The sequence below is a fragment of the Natator depressus genome, chromosome 13 (genome assembly GCF_965152275.1).
Source record: "Natator depressus isolate rNatDep1 chromosome 13, rNatDep2.hap1, whole genome shotgun sequence".
Taxonomy (NCBI): Eukaryota; Metazoa; Chordata; order Testudines; family Cheloniidae; genus Natator; species Natator depressus.
Genome location: NC_134246.1, coordinates 36,466,587 through 36,481,317, shown reverse-complemented (window position 1 = coordinate 36,481,317; position 14,731 = coordinate 36,466,587). Strand labels below are relative to the sequence as shown.

The 14,731-nt window shown below is 53.2% G+C and overlaps 1 protein-coding gene across 1 annotated transcript; it reads right to left on the bottom strand.

Annotated features, from left to right (window-relative positions):
- Positions 1–5,581: 5,581 nt before the first annotated feature.
- Positions 5,582–12,231, bottom strand: LOC141997101 (granzyme H-like). Its single transcript, XM_074969411.1, has 5 exons — positions 12,165–12,231; positions 8,161–8,308; positions 7,167–7,302; positions 6,109–6,381; positions 5,582–5,794 (listed from the first exon to the last, which is right to left on the bottom strand). The coding sequence occupies exons 1-5, from the start codon at positions 12,229–12,231 to the stop codon at positions 5,582–5,584; spliced, it is 837 nt and encodes a 278-aa protein (XP_074825512.1).
- Between the last annotated feature and the right edge of the window lie 2,500 nt (positions 12,232–14,731).

Sequence of the window (14,731 nt, the reverse complement as noted above, 5' to 3'; positions counted from 1 at the left end):
AAATAGCCCCAAGGTGTCGAACTTCCCAGATAGTTAAAATTCACTGAAATCTTGTGCGTTGGCTACAGTTGGAGACTTTAATTAGGGTCCATCCCCCCAATTTTTTTTCATACATGAAAATTTCTCCTCAGAAGGGTCTGATGAACAACATGCTCCTACAAGAGGTACATGTAGATCTGCCCTCTTCCTACATGGCTGCCATCTCCCGCTGTTCTCAATGAGACTCAGGAAATAACACGCCCAGTTTGATGGCCATGTATCTCCCATTGTTCTCACTATGACTGAATCATAGACTAATAGACACATAGGACTGGAAGGAACCTTGAGAGGTCACCAAGTCCAGTCTACTGCACTAATGGCAGGACCAAGTACCATCTAAACCAGAGGTGGGCAGACTACAGCCCAGGGGCCACATCTGGCCCTCCAGGCATTTTAATCTGGCCCTCGAGCTCCCGCCGGGAAGCGGGGTCTGGGGCTTGTCCCGCTCCGGTGCTCCAGTTGGGGAGCAGGTTCGGGGTCTTGCCCCACTCCGCACGGCTCCCAGAAGCAGCATCACAACTCCACTCTGGCTCCTACACGTAGGGGCACTCAGGGGGCTCTGCACGCTGCCCCACCCCAAGCGCCACCTTTGCAGCTCCCATTGGCTGGGAACTGCAGCCAATGGGAGCTGCAGGGGCAGTGCCTGCACACAGGGCAGCGTGGAGAGCCGCCTGGCCGCACCTCTGCATAGGAGCCGGAAGAGGGACATGCCACTGTTTCTGGGAGCTGTTTGAGGTAAGCGCCGCTGGGAGCCTGTCCCCAACCCCCTCCCTTTCCCAACCCCCCCGCCCCAGCCCTGATCCCCCTCCCTCCCTCCAAACCCCTCAGTCCCAGCCCGGAGCACCCTCCTGCACCCCCAACTCCTCATCCCAGCCCCACCCCAGAGCCTGCACCTCCAGCCGGAGCCCTCACACCCACCTGCACCCCAACCACTAATTTCATGAGCATTCATGGCCTGCCATACAATTTCCATACCCAGATGTGGCCCTCAGGCCAAAAAGTTTGCCCACCCCTGATCTAAACCATCCCTGACAGATGTCTGTCTAACTTGCTCTTAAAAATCTCCAATGATGGAGATTCCACAACCTCCTTAGGCAAATTATTCCAATGCTTAACCACCCTGACAACCCTGCTTAGGGTTGCATTCCCATTTCCCATGGCAAGTGAGTCCTTCATGCCACAGAACAGCCACTCACTCCTTGATGGTGGCCTGAACTGACAACATCAGGGGAAGGGCAAAAACCTCTGCAGGGGGCAGTTCCATTATTGACTTTCCAGAGTGTTTTTTTTCCTATCCCAGGTCACTTAGAGTTTGAATTTGACCCCAAAGTGGGAAGTTTTATCCCCTTCTGATCTGTGGAGCACCCCGGTTGAAATCCACACCTGGGCAGTGAGACTAGCATGAGGACTAGACACCTAATTCCTCAGATGGGGGCTCTAGAAGGACTTCCTGTTGTCAAGTGTGGGCTGCAGGGGGTTAGAAGATGAGGAGGGGACACTGGGAGCAGGTCTCCTGGGTTGTAGGGTTGTTACCCCAGCCCCGGGAAGGGAATGGGGTCCAGTGGGTAAGATTGGGGGTGGGGCTTCTGGATTATTTTCACAGCTCTGGGTGGTGAGTGAGATGTAAGGGGTGAGGAGGGGATGTGAGTCAGGTCTCCTGGGTTATATTTCCAGCTCTGGGAGGGAAGTGGAGTCCAGAGGGTTACAGCAAGGGGGGTTGTTTGCCAGAACTCGTAAGTTCAGGTCCCAGCTCTTGGAGTTGAGCAGGGTCAAGTGGGGTAGAGCAGAGGGGAAGAGGCTGGGAGTCAGGGCTTCTGGGCTCGATTCTTCCCCTGGCACAGGAGTGAATCTTGTCCCAAATGTTGCTGCAAAGATAATCCATCCATTGCTTTTCTGCTCATTAACTATTAACACCCCGGGTTCACCTTCAGAGACAGAGACCGAGCAAATGGAGTGTGGGAATTGATCCCAGCTGAACCCATTTCATCCTGGTGGGGCTCCCATACCCCGCAGAGCTGCGGGTTCCCTTGTTCCTCTTTTTCCTCCTGATCTACCTGTTGATGCTGTGTGGGAACCTGCTCATCTTGTTGAAGTGATGAAGTGAGCTGTAGCTCACGAAAGCTTATGCTCAAATAAATTGGTTAGTCTCTAAGGTGCCACAAGTCCTCCTTTTCTTTTTGCGGATACAGACTAACACGGCTGTTACTCTGAAACCAGTCATCTTGTTGGCAGTGGCCCAGGAGCCCCGGCTGCACAACCCCAGGTACTGGTTTCTCTGCCATTTGTCCTTCCTGGACATGATGGCCTCCTCGGTGGTGGTGCCCAAGGTCGTGGCCAGCTTTCTGCCAGGCGGTGGGGCCATCTCCTGCCAGGGTTGCGTGGCCCAGCTCTTCTTCCACTTTCTTGGCTGCACCAAGTGCTTCCATGGCACAGGAACCACAGTGTGTGCATGTTTCAGAGTAACAGCCATGTTAGTCTGTATTCGCAAAAAGAAAAGGAGGACTAGTGGCACCGTTGAGACTAACCAATTTATTTGAGCATAAGCTTTCATGAGCTACAGCTCACTTCATCGGATGCATACCGTGGAAAATACAGAAGACGTTTTTATACACACAAACCATGAAAAAATGGGTGTTTATCACTACAAAAGGTTTTCTTTCCCCCCACCCCACTCTCCTGTTGTTAATAGCTTATCTAAAGTGATCACTCTCCTTACAATGTGTATGATAATCAAGGTGGGCCATTTCCAGCACAAATACAGGTTTTATCCCCCCCCCACCCCCCAACCACACCCCACTCTCCCGTTGGTAATAGCTTATCTAAAGTGATCACTCTCCTTACAATGTGCATGATGACCCTGAAGTTTCTGAGGGTCTCAGTAAGAAGCCACATCAATCCCCCACAGGCCCGTGCGTGTGTCATGTGGGCTTTCTAAGGGTTGCAACTTCTCCATTTCTGGCTCCCCCTGCCTCTGCCTATAGAGGGGGAGGCATCACCCCAGTTTCACCTGATTCAGCCCCACCGTGCAGGAGCTAATCTGTGACAAGCAGACCCAAATGCCAGGCCTCACGTGATTCTGAGCGAGACACATCTGGGCCAAGCCAAGCCACTGCCACTAGCTCTGGAGCTCCCAAGGCAGGCTCCTGGAGCCAGGCCTGCCACTGGGCATCTTTCCTGGGTGCGTGTGATGCCGCACACCAGCTGTCCTGGACCAGTGCTGCAACCTCAACAAACACCTCCCATCACTCTTCAGGGTGCGCCAGGAGCTGACATCAACCCGGCTTCCCATCTGGAACCAATTTGGGCCACCCGTGTGCAGGACAGAGGAATTCAGACCGGAGCAGATGCAGAGAGGGGCAGTGAGGGCACTCAGGGGACCAGAGAGAAGGTCTGACGAGAGGAGAGTGAAAGAGCTGGGCTGGATTAGCCTAAAACGCAGGCTGAGGTGGAGTCTGATTACTCTCTATGTTGGTGGTGTGGGGGTGGAGGGTTTGTGGAACATCAGTCTATCTTCTATGGGGAGAGGGGGCTGTAGAGTTTGGATGGCCTCCACCTCAGGAGAAGGGGGACCAATCTCCATGGGGAGGTTGGTTAGAGGAGCCAAGGGGGTGGGGGGGGCTAAACTAATAGGAAAAGGGGAGGGTAAAAAGGGGGAAGAAATGAGCTCTCAGCAAAAATCAAGAACAAAATTAATCCAGGAACCCCAATTAAATGAAGAGAAGAAATTCATGGCTTGCCTCTGCACCAGTGCAAGGAGTCTGGGGAACAAACACAAGGTCCTGGAATTGCTCCTCTAGGAGCAGCAGTTTGGTGTAGCAGGTGTGACTGGAACCTGGTGGGATGATTCCCGTGACTGGACGGTTAAAATCCATGATTACCAGCTCGTCAGGAAGGATCAAGTGGACAAAAGGGGAGGGGGCGTGCACTCAATGTCAAAAATGGCACCACCTGTTTCCAAGTCACTGATAACTGGGAAGAAAATGATCCTGGATACTTATGGATCAATGTCCTACCAGATAAAACACATGAGAGGTTAGTTGGTGTCAGCTATAGACCATCACATCACACTTGGGAAGAGGATGCCTGGCCCTTGAGCACCTTTCTATAATGAGTAGGGAAAAAATCCATGTGATGTTGTTACCCGGGGTTCTTTCAACCCAAAGCTCTTGGTAACTTTTACTCTGTGCGAGGTGGTGTCAGGAAATAAATCAGGGGAGACACGGCCGTCCAACCGATAGATGGCTGGCACATACAGGACCACACAAGAGTGCTTTCACTTAAAGCTAAACAGGTTAGTAAAACACCCCCAACCCTCGATAATTACCGAAGCTGAGTGTGGCTCTCGAGTGGCACAGCCCCGGTGGGGAACACAAGATTCATCCAGAGGGAGAGTCCAGTCCAACTACCTCAAACTTTTCCCCCTTATTTATAGATTAGTAATACAATGACATGTCCCTTAAAGAAAACTTGTTAAACAAGCAGTGTCAATGGTCAAGCAAGAGGTCCCTTCTGATTATTGATTAACCAGGTGTGGGTTTTTCCAGAGTTTGCAGCCTTGAGGCCCCAGTAGACATTCCTGGGGCTCTTCTAAAATGCATGTTTCTGCAGCTTCAACATAATTCTTATCAGGAAGGACGCGGGGTCAAGCTGCCCCTTCTGTGTCACCCAAACCCCCTCCCCTCCTGCCTTGCTCAAGCTGAGGCTGCTGCATGGCCACTTTAAGGCCTGCTGACTTGGCTGCTTTTAGCAATAAGCAGTAGTGGTTTCAGGCACTTTACTGGTTTGCCAAAATCTCCCCATACAATGTGTCCTAAGTCCCAGCTTAGCACATTAACCACGAGCCCAGCCTTCCCCTATAGGGGTGAATTTCTGCCTGGCCCTGGCCGATGCACCAGCTGCTCTGGATTTCACAGCTTGGGTTGATGGCTCAGTACCCGAAACACTTTTTTTTTTTTCGTAACTTCATTTTTATTCATTGCTGGCAATGTAGCAGGGAGCGAAATGCAGCAGGCCGCGCGGCAGGGAAGGTGGGAAGGAGGCGATCAGCGCCGGGAACGGATCTGCAATCCGTTCAGTGCAGCCTTCTCTGCGTTCCCTTCCCACTGGCCTTCCCGGCACTGGGAACAGGAGTGTTTGGAACGGGCGGTGGCCAGCCCGATGAACTAACCCATGGGATAGGTCCAGTGAGGCCAGGGCAGGCTGCAGTTTTCACAGGAGTTAGCAGGTCAGGTAACAATGAAGATCCCACAATAAATGGTCACTCAACCAGCTGACATGGGGGAGAGCTACAAACCGCCAGGTCTGACCCAGGATTTGGTTTATGTCTGTTACCCTAGAGGAAATAAACCAGCTGTTTCCCTAGCCTAAGGGTCGGGGTTTGGATTGTCAAGGGAGCCAAAGGGATGTGGTCTTGAACCTGGCTCCTTATTTCCCCTAGGCTCACTGCCTTGATGCTTATGGGTTGGGCACTGCCTGAGTGGAGCCATGGCTGAGGGGGGCTATCCTGGGGAGAGGGGAGCTCAGCCAATCTGCAAAGCAGGACCTACATCTGGGCATCACCAAAGGACAGAAGCGATGCAGCTCCAGCCCCCGCTGCTATTCCCGGCTTGGCTCTGGGCTGCAGCCTTTTCATCGTTGCCCATATCCAGGGGATGAAGGTGGAGACTTTCGTGTACACCCCGGGAGGGGTGGGAGGCCCCCAAGAGACGATGCCCTGGGCTGTATTCCTGCACACCAGGGGGCCTCCAGAATCGCCCTGTGAAATAGAACAAGTCACAGGTGGAGAACAGCTGAGTGAGTCATTCCCGCTGACGCACAGCTCAGTGACATCCCCCTATGTCCACCCATTCCCTGATTGGCTCCCCCAGAATCCAGATGGTCTGAGCCCCCCTGCCCCCACCCCTAGAACTGTTCTCTGCCTCCCCCTGGGAGAAGACCCGATATTTTCCCCTTCATTTATACAGCGCAGTGGGGCCTGATCGCTGACCGCTGCTCGTAGGCCTGATTCAACACCAGCAGCCTCATTAATAATGATTTATCGAGGATGCTTGAAGCCAGGAGGACATTCACCTTCCAAGAGTCTTTGCCCATCTTTGGATCCCCCACACACATCATGGTGGAAGCATTATAGTAGCGGTATGGCCCGTAAGGATTCGTAGGACATGCAGCATCCTTCATCACCAACACGTCCACCTCCTGGAGCCTGGCCGGGGTCGATGTACAATCTGTGCAAGTGCCGCCCCAGCCAGCGACGCTGCAGGTGGCCCTGGCCTCAACTCTCTCGCTGGTGCGGGGCAGGGAGATGGTACGCACCGATCTGTTCAGCTTCGCTCTCTTTGCCAGCTGAGACACAAGAACGATGAAGATCAATGTGAGGGTCACACTCAGGGACACAGAGACACACCCCAACCCCCAGAAACAGGCAAACCCATGACTGCGAGGTCACTGGGGATGGGATGGGGAGGTACCTGCAGCTGTGTGAGGTCACTGGGGGCAGGGGGATGGGATGGGGGCGGTACCTGCAGCTGTGTGAGGTCACTGGGGGCAGGGTGATGAGATGGGGGCGGTACCTGCAGCTGTGTGAGGTCACTGGGGGCAGGGGGATGGGATGGGGGAGGTACCTGCAGCTGTGTGAGGTCACTGGGGGCAGAGGGATGGGATGGGGGCGGTACCTGCAGCTGTGTGAGGTCACTGGGGGCGGGGTGATGAGATGGGGGCGGTACCTGCAGCTGTGTGAGGTCACTGGGGGCAGGGGGATGGGATGGGGGAGGTACCTGCAGCTGTGTGAGGTCACTGGGGGCGGGGTGATGAGATGGGGGCGGTACCTGCAGCTGTGTGAGGTTACTGGGGGCAGGGGGATGGGATGGGGGAGGTACCTGCAGCTGTGTGAGGTCACTGGGGGCAGGGGGATGGGATGGGGGAGGTACCTGCAGCTGTGTGAGGTCACTGGGGGCAGGGTGATGGGATGGGGAGTACCTGCAGCTGTGTGAGGTCACTGGGGGCGGGGTGATGAGATGGGGGCAGTTCCTGAAGCAATGTGAGATCATTGGGGGCAAGGTGCTGGGATGGGGGTGATGCCTGCAGCACTGTGAGATGTCTTGTGGGGGTGGGATGGGATGGGGCTGTACCTGCAGCAGCATGATGTCATTGTTATAGGACTTCTTGTTATAATCCTTGTGGGGGTACTGGCGTTTCACAGGGATCACTTGTTGGCTCCCTTCCCGTTTGGTAATGTCATGGGCTCCCAGGGTGACAGTGATCTTGCTGCAAAAGCCAAGAGCAACATGTGGGTTGTAGGGGCTAGAACATGGGATGGGATGGGATGGGATGGGCATATGTGGGTCTGACACAGGTATACGGCTACTTGTGGGGACAGGGCAGCCTGGGGTCTAAAGAAGTGATTTCAGACTCAGTTCCCAGCCAGTAAAACTGTAAAATTCCCATTGACACATTGCTTCTCTGATCCAGACCCAGGACTGGAGACTTACTCTTTTGGGGGTCTGGGGAATGGGAGACAAGGCCTTTTCCCTCTAGCAGAGCTCTCTCTGATCCATCTTGGGAGAGAGACTGGCTTGCTCCGGTGGGGTTGGGCATGGCACAAGGGCCTTTCCCCATGTCGGGCACTGGCTCCAGCACAAAGCATCTGCCCAGAGGTGTTGGGGTCCCAGCATGTGTCTTCACCAGCCCTTGTGCTGTCCCACAAGCGGCTTCACTCCCATTGTCCTCCCGGCCCCTGGGTCTCAGCTTCCCTTACCCCTGTGACCCCTCCCAGCTAGATCCAGACAGGGGTCCATGCCCAGCCCCCCAGCCCAGAGACCTGCAGAGCTTTCCTGGGGCTGTGAGAACCTCCCTGCCCTGATCTGGGCAATGGGCCAGACCCCAGCTGCTCACACTGGCTGTAGCTCCATTGAATTACCCAGCGTTGGTTCTGGACCATGGTTTGCAGAGGCCCCCAGAGACAGGCCGACGCCCCCTGAGCAGATCGGACCCTTGGGCTTTGCTTTCCCAGCCTGTCGCACTAACTGCTCCTTCCCTGCAACTATGATGGCGCCAGAGCTCCCGGCTCCCCCATCACCTGCTAACCCCAACCTGCCCCGACAACCCCAGCACAGAGGCGCTTACTCTCCCTGGCAGTGAGCGGCCGTCAGCACGAAGTTCTCCGACACCAGGAACCCTCCACAGAAAATAGTCTTGTCTCCGCGTCGTATTGACAGATAGGCCATGTAGGGTCTGGAGTGGGGCTTGGCTTCCCAGCCCCCGATGATCTCACCTGTGGGGGAGACCAGGTTCATACAAAGAGCCCCATTTTCTCCCAGGGCCAGGCTGGGACCGAACTCCCCATCCTGAAGGGCAGTCCCCACAGCCTCAACCCATCCCCTGTGATGCTTTTCTGGGGGGGATCCCTGTGCCTGGAACCCTGCCCCCTGCTCCACTCTGCCCCAGAGTGGACACCCCATAGTGCTGGGGGTAAATCTACAGCTTTGACCTCTCTGGGTGGCGAATCAGTGTCAAACACATCGGGAGTGGGGCAGTAATTGCTCTGCCTTGAGTTAACGGATTTGGGAGGCAAAGTCAACCAGAAACCCACTGACATGTCCCCTGCTGATGTTTCACCTTCTCCACCAAGCCACAGTGACAAGACAGGGCTGCTCCCAAGCTGGCCCTCCAAATTCTTTTTCAACAGAAAACTGGGTTTTCTAGATCATGAAAAGTTTCTTAGACCACACCTCCTCTCCTCAACATTTTGGCATTTTTCTTCGAAATCTGATTCTTTCCCCCAGTTTTGGGCACTTTTCAGCTGAATATTTATAACTATTTTGCCAGAGCAGGGATAGTTAATTATTTTTTGTCAAGGTCCACATTTCTTGGTCAAGGTATAATCAAGGATGGACGCCACAGAACATAATAATAAAAAGCCAACAATAATGGTAATAATAATAAGTAAATAAAAAGATTTTGGGGTCCATTCAAAAGTGTCTGGACCAGATTTGGTCCAGATTTGGTCCATGGTCCGCCTATTGAATAACTATGTGAGAGAGTAAGGAGGAATGGCAAGGTTTGCAACAGTAACTTGCTGTCTCCCATCTGTTTATCCCACTTCCTTCCCGACCCCGACCCATTACTGCTGTCGTTTCTCCAAATGTTTTGTCAGATCCAAGATCTGACAGCTGGCCAGCAAATTTGAACTAAACACTGATGCCCTAAAGCATTGGGAGGAGGAACAAGGCCAATTATTTTCTGCTAAGCAAATGGAAACAAATTTTAGCCCATGCTCTGAACTGCTCCTTGGACCGACATTTAAGATTAATTCCACAGGAATATGGAGGATGTATTGTGCCTCTCTTCAATCATTCAAAACAGATGCCGATAAGTCAGACAAATATTGATGCTGTAATTCGGCAGGTGCTGACTTAACCCATGTGCTCTGGGAAGGCACCTAGATGCTTTGGGTGGAACTGAATTGGAGAGGGCTTTTTTTTTTCATTCAAATAAAATTAAACATCTATTTTTCAACCTAATGGGTGTTAACTGGAAGCGGAACTGAAAGACTCTGGCTAAGCAGAGCACTAACAGTGGTGGAAAGACTAGTTCCACAAACACAGAAATCCAAAAAGGGACCAACAATCAAAGATTGGACCATAGACATCCTAAGCTTGGCCACCATGTAAAGAGTGGCAGACTGTGTGTAGTGTGGTGGAGTGGCTGAGGGGTGTGACAGGAAGTATAAGAGGGGCCTCTAGCCCTTTGAGCCTGAGCCAGGGAAGGAGACAGATGTCCAGGGCCTGCTGCCGAGTCAAGGATCACCCTGACTCCAGAGGAAGCTGAGAGTGGAGGGGACTGAGCAGGATTGCTGGCAGGTTAGTACCTCGATGAGACAGAGGACCCGTGGACTACGGAACCCCGTGCTCAGACTGTGGTCAGAAGTAGCTGAGGGAAAACAGATGCTGGTCCAGTTTGTCTGTCAGAACCCGAGTCACCATGTTATGGTAGGATCCCCGCTGACTCATCTGCCCTTGCTAGAGCCCTGGGCTGTGACCCAGTGGAGTAGGGTGGGCCCGGGTCCTTTCTACTCCTGTTGCCTGGGGTGGCAAGCTCCTCACCTTAGGAGGAATGGCCTGTTTGTTGCTATGCCATGCCTGAGGTTCAGCGCCACCTAGCCTACGTGGCAACTCAGCCCTACCCCACTAAAGGGTCTTCGGGTCCGTACATTTGATTCGCTAACTCCCCAATACTGGGCGGTGCCCCAGTGATATAGTGAGCCAGAAGGGGAGGGATAATCGCTAACCCTCTACACTGTTACAGAGATACCAAGAAAAGCTGTTAGAGATATGAGATGCTTTCCTGGAAGTATCCAAATGATCCGATCAAATGCATGCCCCCCCCACCTCGTCCTCTTCTTTACCCACTTCCGTCCCCTACCCATAATTCTATCCCCCTCCGCTGACTTTTGCTTCTAGTCATTTTTTTCCTTTAATAATTTTCCTTTAGTGGGATTTTTAGAAGCAAATTATGTTTGTAAATTGTGGAATACAGTGAGGGATTAATATTCTAACCATTCATATTACAGATAACATCTCAAGCCTAGCTAAGGTGAGTAGCAAATATTTAATATCTTATGAGAAGTTTTTGTTTCATGAGGAGTTTATGTACGTTTTGTTGTTTGTTTTCGCACTTTCTCTCTCTGTCTTTTTAAAAAATTAATAAAAAGTTCATAGAAAAAGACCTAACTTTGGGAGCTTTCAAAGAAAAGTCAAAATTTCCCATGGAAAAATAAAAGCCTCTTTGGACCAGTTCAGAACAAGTCTCAACACACATGGGTCTCTGGGCATGAAATAAACTCTAGACAATCGATGTAAAGACATCAGGGTGGAGGGGCCAGAAGGGCAAGGGAAGAGCTAGTGAAGCTGAAGGACAATGTTGTAACAAGGACAAATGGGATAAACTGGGCAGGAATAGACTGAGGTGGAAATGAGAAAGTCTCTGACCATCAGAGGGATGCAGGATTTAGGAACTGCGAGACTGCACCGTTTGCTTTAACCCCGGGCAACCCCCCATATGCAGGCACTCGTATGGGTTGACCCACCGTTGGTCCTGTGGGGCTAGCTGGCCCCTGGGAAATTTCCAATGCTATCAGCCAAGTTTAAATCACAGGGAAAGCTAAACCAGTTGAACTACAGATGTGGTTTAAAATCAGTTGAGTTAAACCAATGCAAGTCTGTGTGTAGCTCACACCTGACCGCTTTCAGAGATGACTTAGGAACGTTAATTTGGCATCCATATCAACCAGGCTGTCTGAGAGTCTGTTGCTGTTATCTGCATATGGTGTAACCAACCGAGATCAGGGCCCCATTGTGCCAGGCGCTGCACAGACCCCAACCGAGATCAGTGCCCCATTGTGCCAGGTGCTGCACAGACCCCAACCGAGATCAGTGCCCCATTGTGCCAGGCACTGCACAGACCCCAACCGAGATCAGTGTCTCTATTGTGCCAGGCGCTGCACAGACCCCAACCGAGATCAGTGTCTCTGTTGTGCCAGGCGCTGCACAGACCCCAACCGAGATCAGTGTCTCTATTGTGCCAAGCGCTGCACAGACCCCAACCGAGATCAGTGCCCCATTGTGCCAGGCGCTGCACAGACCCCCACCGAGATCAGTGTCTCTATTGTGCCAGGCGCTGCACTGAGTCTGGCCGAGATCAGGGCCCCATTGTGCCAGATACAGCACAGCCCCTTCCCTAAACAATTTCAATTCAATGTGACAACACAGACAAAGGAGCTAGAACCCAGGAGTCCTGATTCCCAACCCCGCACGCTGCTCTAACCTCTGGACCACACTCCCAAGCTAGGGATAGAACCCAGGAGTCTGGGCTCCCAGCCCCTACTTAAGACCCCCCTGTGTCTCTCTCCTGCTCTCAGTCTCTCTCTGTGTCTCAGGGGGTTTATCTCGGTACCAGCTCTGCCACCCGGGTTCCATCGCCCCCACCTCCAAACCCTTCTCTAGCCAGGTCCTGGGAGCCAACGGTCGCCCTGGCAGAAGCATCTGACTCTAGGGAGGAGCCAGGATTTGCAAACAGTCCAGAGAGCTGCCGGCTCCACTCCCCATGATCCCTCATCTCCCCGTACTCACCAGCCCCAGCCCCGGGGGGCAGGAGAAAGGCCGCCGGCAGCAGGATCAGGATCAGCATCGTCACCATCCTGGGAAAGTGACAGTGCTCGAGCCTCTGTCCTGGGGCATTTATAGAGCCAGCAGCAAACCACAGGTCACGTACGCACCCCCCTCGCGGGGAGCTGGGACCATACAGGCACCCTCAGAAACCTCAGCATCACGCCACTGACACGTGGGGGACAGGAGGGAGGGAGCTGGGGCTGGAAAACAACCTCCCTCTGGGGGAAGGAGCCCAGAGAAAAGTCACTCGGCGTCAGGGCATCTTTGCCCCCTCTCCCAGAGCATCTGGGATCAGGGCCCCCTGGGGCCTGCCTGGAGCCCAGCACACCTGGCACCGAGCTCATCTGGATCTCTCCAACTCCTCCCTCCAACAACTCATCTGGTGGGGAGTGCAGCCGATGCTGAGTCACCCGCTGGCTTGGCTCAGCTCCCCGCTTCCTCCCCAGCGTGTCTTTCAGAGCAGCAAGCTGAAGACAGGGCCCGGCTGTGGGTTTCTGGAGCCCAGCCACAGAGCCCACAGCTGACATTCTCCCAGAGGCTGGGGAGCACGTGTCCTGCAAGGTGGTGGACCTGGGGCAGCACAGCTACCATGGGGATGGGCAATGGGGAAGGCCCTGAACAGCCGGCACAGGAGCCGTGTCCCTGTGAGCCTGCCCCATGGCAGGCATGGTTGAGTAAAGAGCAAACACTCCACACAACAAGGCTGACCACCAGGAAATGTGACCTTGGCTGTCCAGACGTTTGAATCTCTCATGTGCCTACAGGTCTCTGCCCCAGAAAACAGCTTAAAAATCACCCTGAGACCCCGGCCCCATTTCTCCATCAATCTCCGAGCCCCCCTGAAATGGCTCTGTATTTTTTTGTTAAGCTCCAGCGCCAGGAGTCACAGGAACACCTGCAAATCTCACCTTCTTGTGTGTTCAAATTGGATGTTTCAAGTCTATGACCCTGTGGAGAAAAGCTTGAAGACAAGACCCCTAAATGTAAAAAGCCCCCTGGCCTTCTCCTCACCTGTCCCACTCCCTTATGGTGCCCCTATACCCCCATAAACAGCACCTACAAAGTGTGGGAACCTCCCTTTCTCTCCCAGGGGGCCTCCTCCAATCCCCCACGAGTGGCATCTTCATGGCCAGTTTAAGGAGGGGGGAAGTGCTTCTATCTGGACCCAGGAGGTTTGCAGCCCCAACTGGGTAGGGACAGGGTATGGGTCCCAGGGCCTGTACACTCAGTCATATGGCAGGGAGAAAGGACGGGCCCCCAACATCTGTGGATGCATGGCATATTGGGCCCTGCACAGCTGGGGCTGTGTCCAGTCTGGTCCACACCCAGGGATCAATTGACTCGGTCTCTGAAACTTGCTGCTATGGTGATGTACCCCCAGTGGCCATTGCCTGGAAGATAAAACCCTCCCATCTGTAGCAGACTATCAGCCCTGAGGCCTGACTGTCAAGCCAAGTGTCTGAGCAGGGACTTCTCCCCATCCCCCAGGCAGTGAAAGGTGTGTCTCCACACACAGCTGTGTCACGAACAGAAACAGTTCTCAGAGTCAGACATTAGGGAGCATAAGCAGACCTGGCTGAGGGTGAGAATCCAGGACTGGGATGGGGCGGGGGTGCTGCAGGTCAGGATTGAGACTCACCGGCAGAGATGACCCATGCCCATGGAAAGGGGGCAGAGTGAGGGCAGCCGGCTTCAGCGGTGTTTCTGAGCATCCTCAGGCCATGTGAGCACACTCAGTACAAGCCATGCAGCAGATCTGGGGGTGGGGGGAATCTGACCCTGCATTCCTCCCCTTCCCCCAGCCTCTGGCCCACACCGGCAAGACTATTAGAAGTCTACATCTTTGTCTGCAAATCTGTCATTTCTTTACTCCCCATTTGCCGAGTCATTTCCTTTTACTTCTGATTCTCAGGAGCTTTTCAAGACCAACTTTGTTTTCTTGGTTTGATGTTTCATATCTGCCTGGCCAGTCTCCAGATAATGGGCAATGGAGGAAAAGGAAGCTCAGAGGATTTAACCTCAGAAGACAATTCACAGGCTAGAACCATAGAGATATCAGGGTGGAAGGGAACTCGAGAGGTCACCTGATTCAGCCCCCTGTTGTGAAGCAGGACCACATCAACTTAGACCATCCCTGACAGGTGTTTGTCCAACATGGTCTTAAAACCCTCCATTGATGGGGATTGCACAACCTCTCTTGTGATCTGATTCTAGACATTAATTCCATTTAAGGTTAGAAAGTTTTTCCTAACAACTAACCTCAATCTCCCTTGCTGCAGATTAACCCATCACTTCTTGTCCTGCCTTCAGTAGATATGGAGAACCACTGACCCATGTCCACTTTATAACAGCCCTTCACATAGAATCATAGAATATCAGGGTTGGAAGGGACCTCAGGAGATCATCTAGGCCAACCCCCTGCTCAAAGCAGGACCAATCCCTAATATTTGCCCCAGATCCCTAAATGGCCCCCTCAAGGATTGAACTCACAACCCTGAGTTTAGCAGGCCAATGCTCAAACCACTGAA

Bases quoted from the DNA above. Each gene is read 5' to 3' on its own strand.
- LOC141997101 (XM_074969411.1), bottom strand. From the start codon at position 12,231: ATGGTGACGATGCTGATCCTGATCCTGCTGCCGGCGGCCTTTCTCCTG. The intron at 8,309-12,164 runs GTGAGTACGGGG...TCTCCCCCACAG, and splicing joins GCCCCCCGGGGCTGGGGCTG to GTGAGATCATCGGGGGCTGG. The intron at 5,795-6,108 runs GTGAATGTCCTC...TCTATTTCACAG, and splicing joins TGGGCAAAGACTCTTGGAAG to GGCGATTCTGGAGGCCCCCT.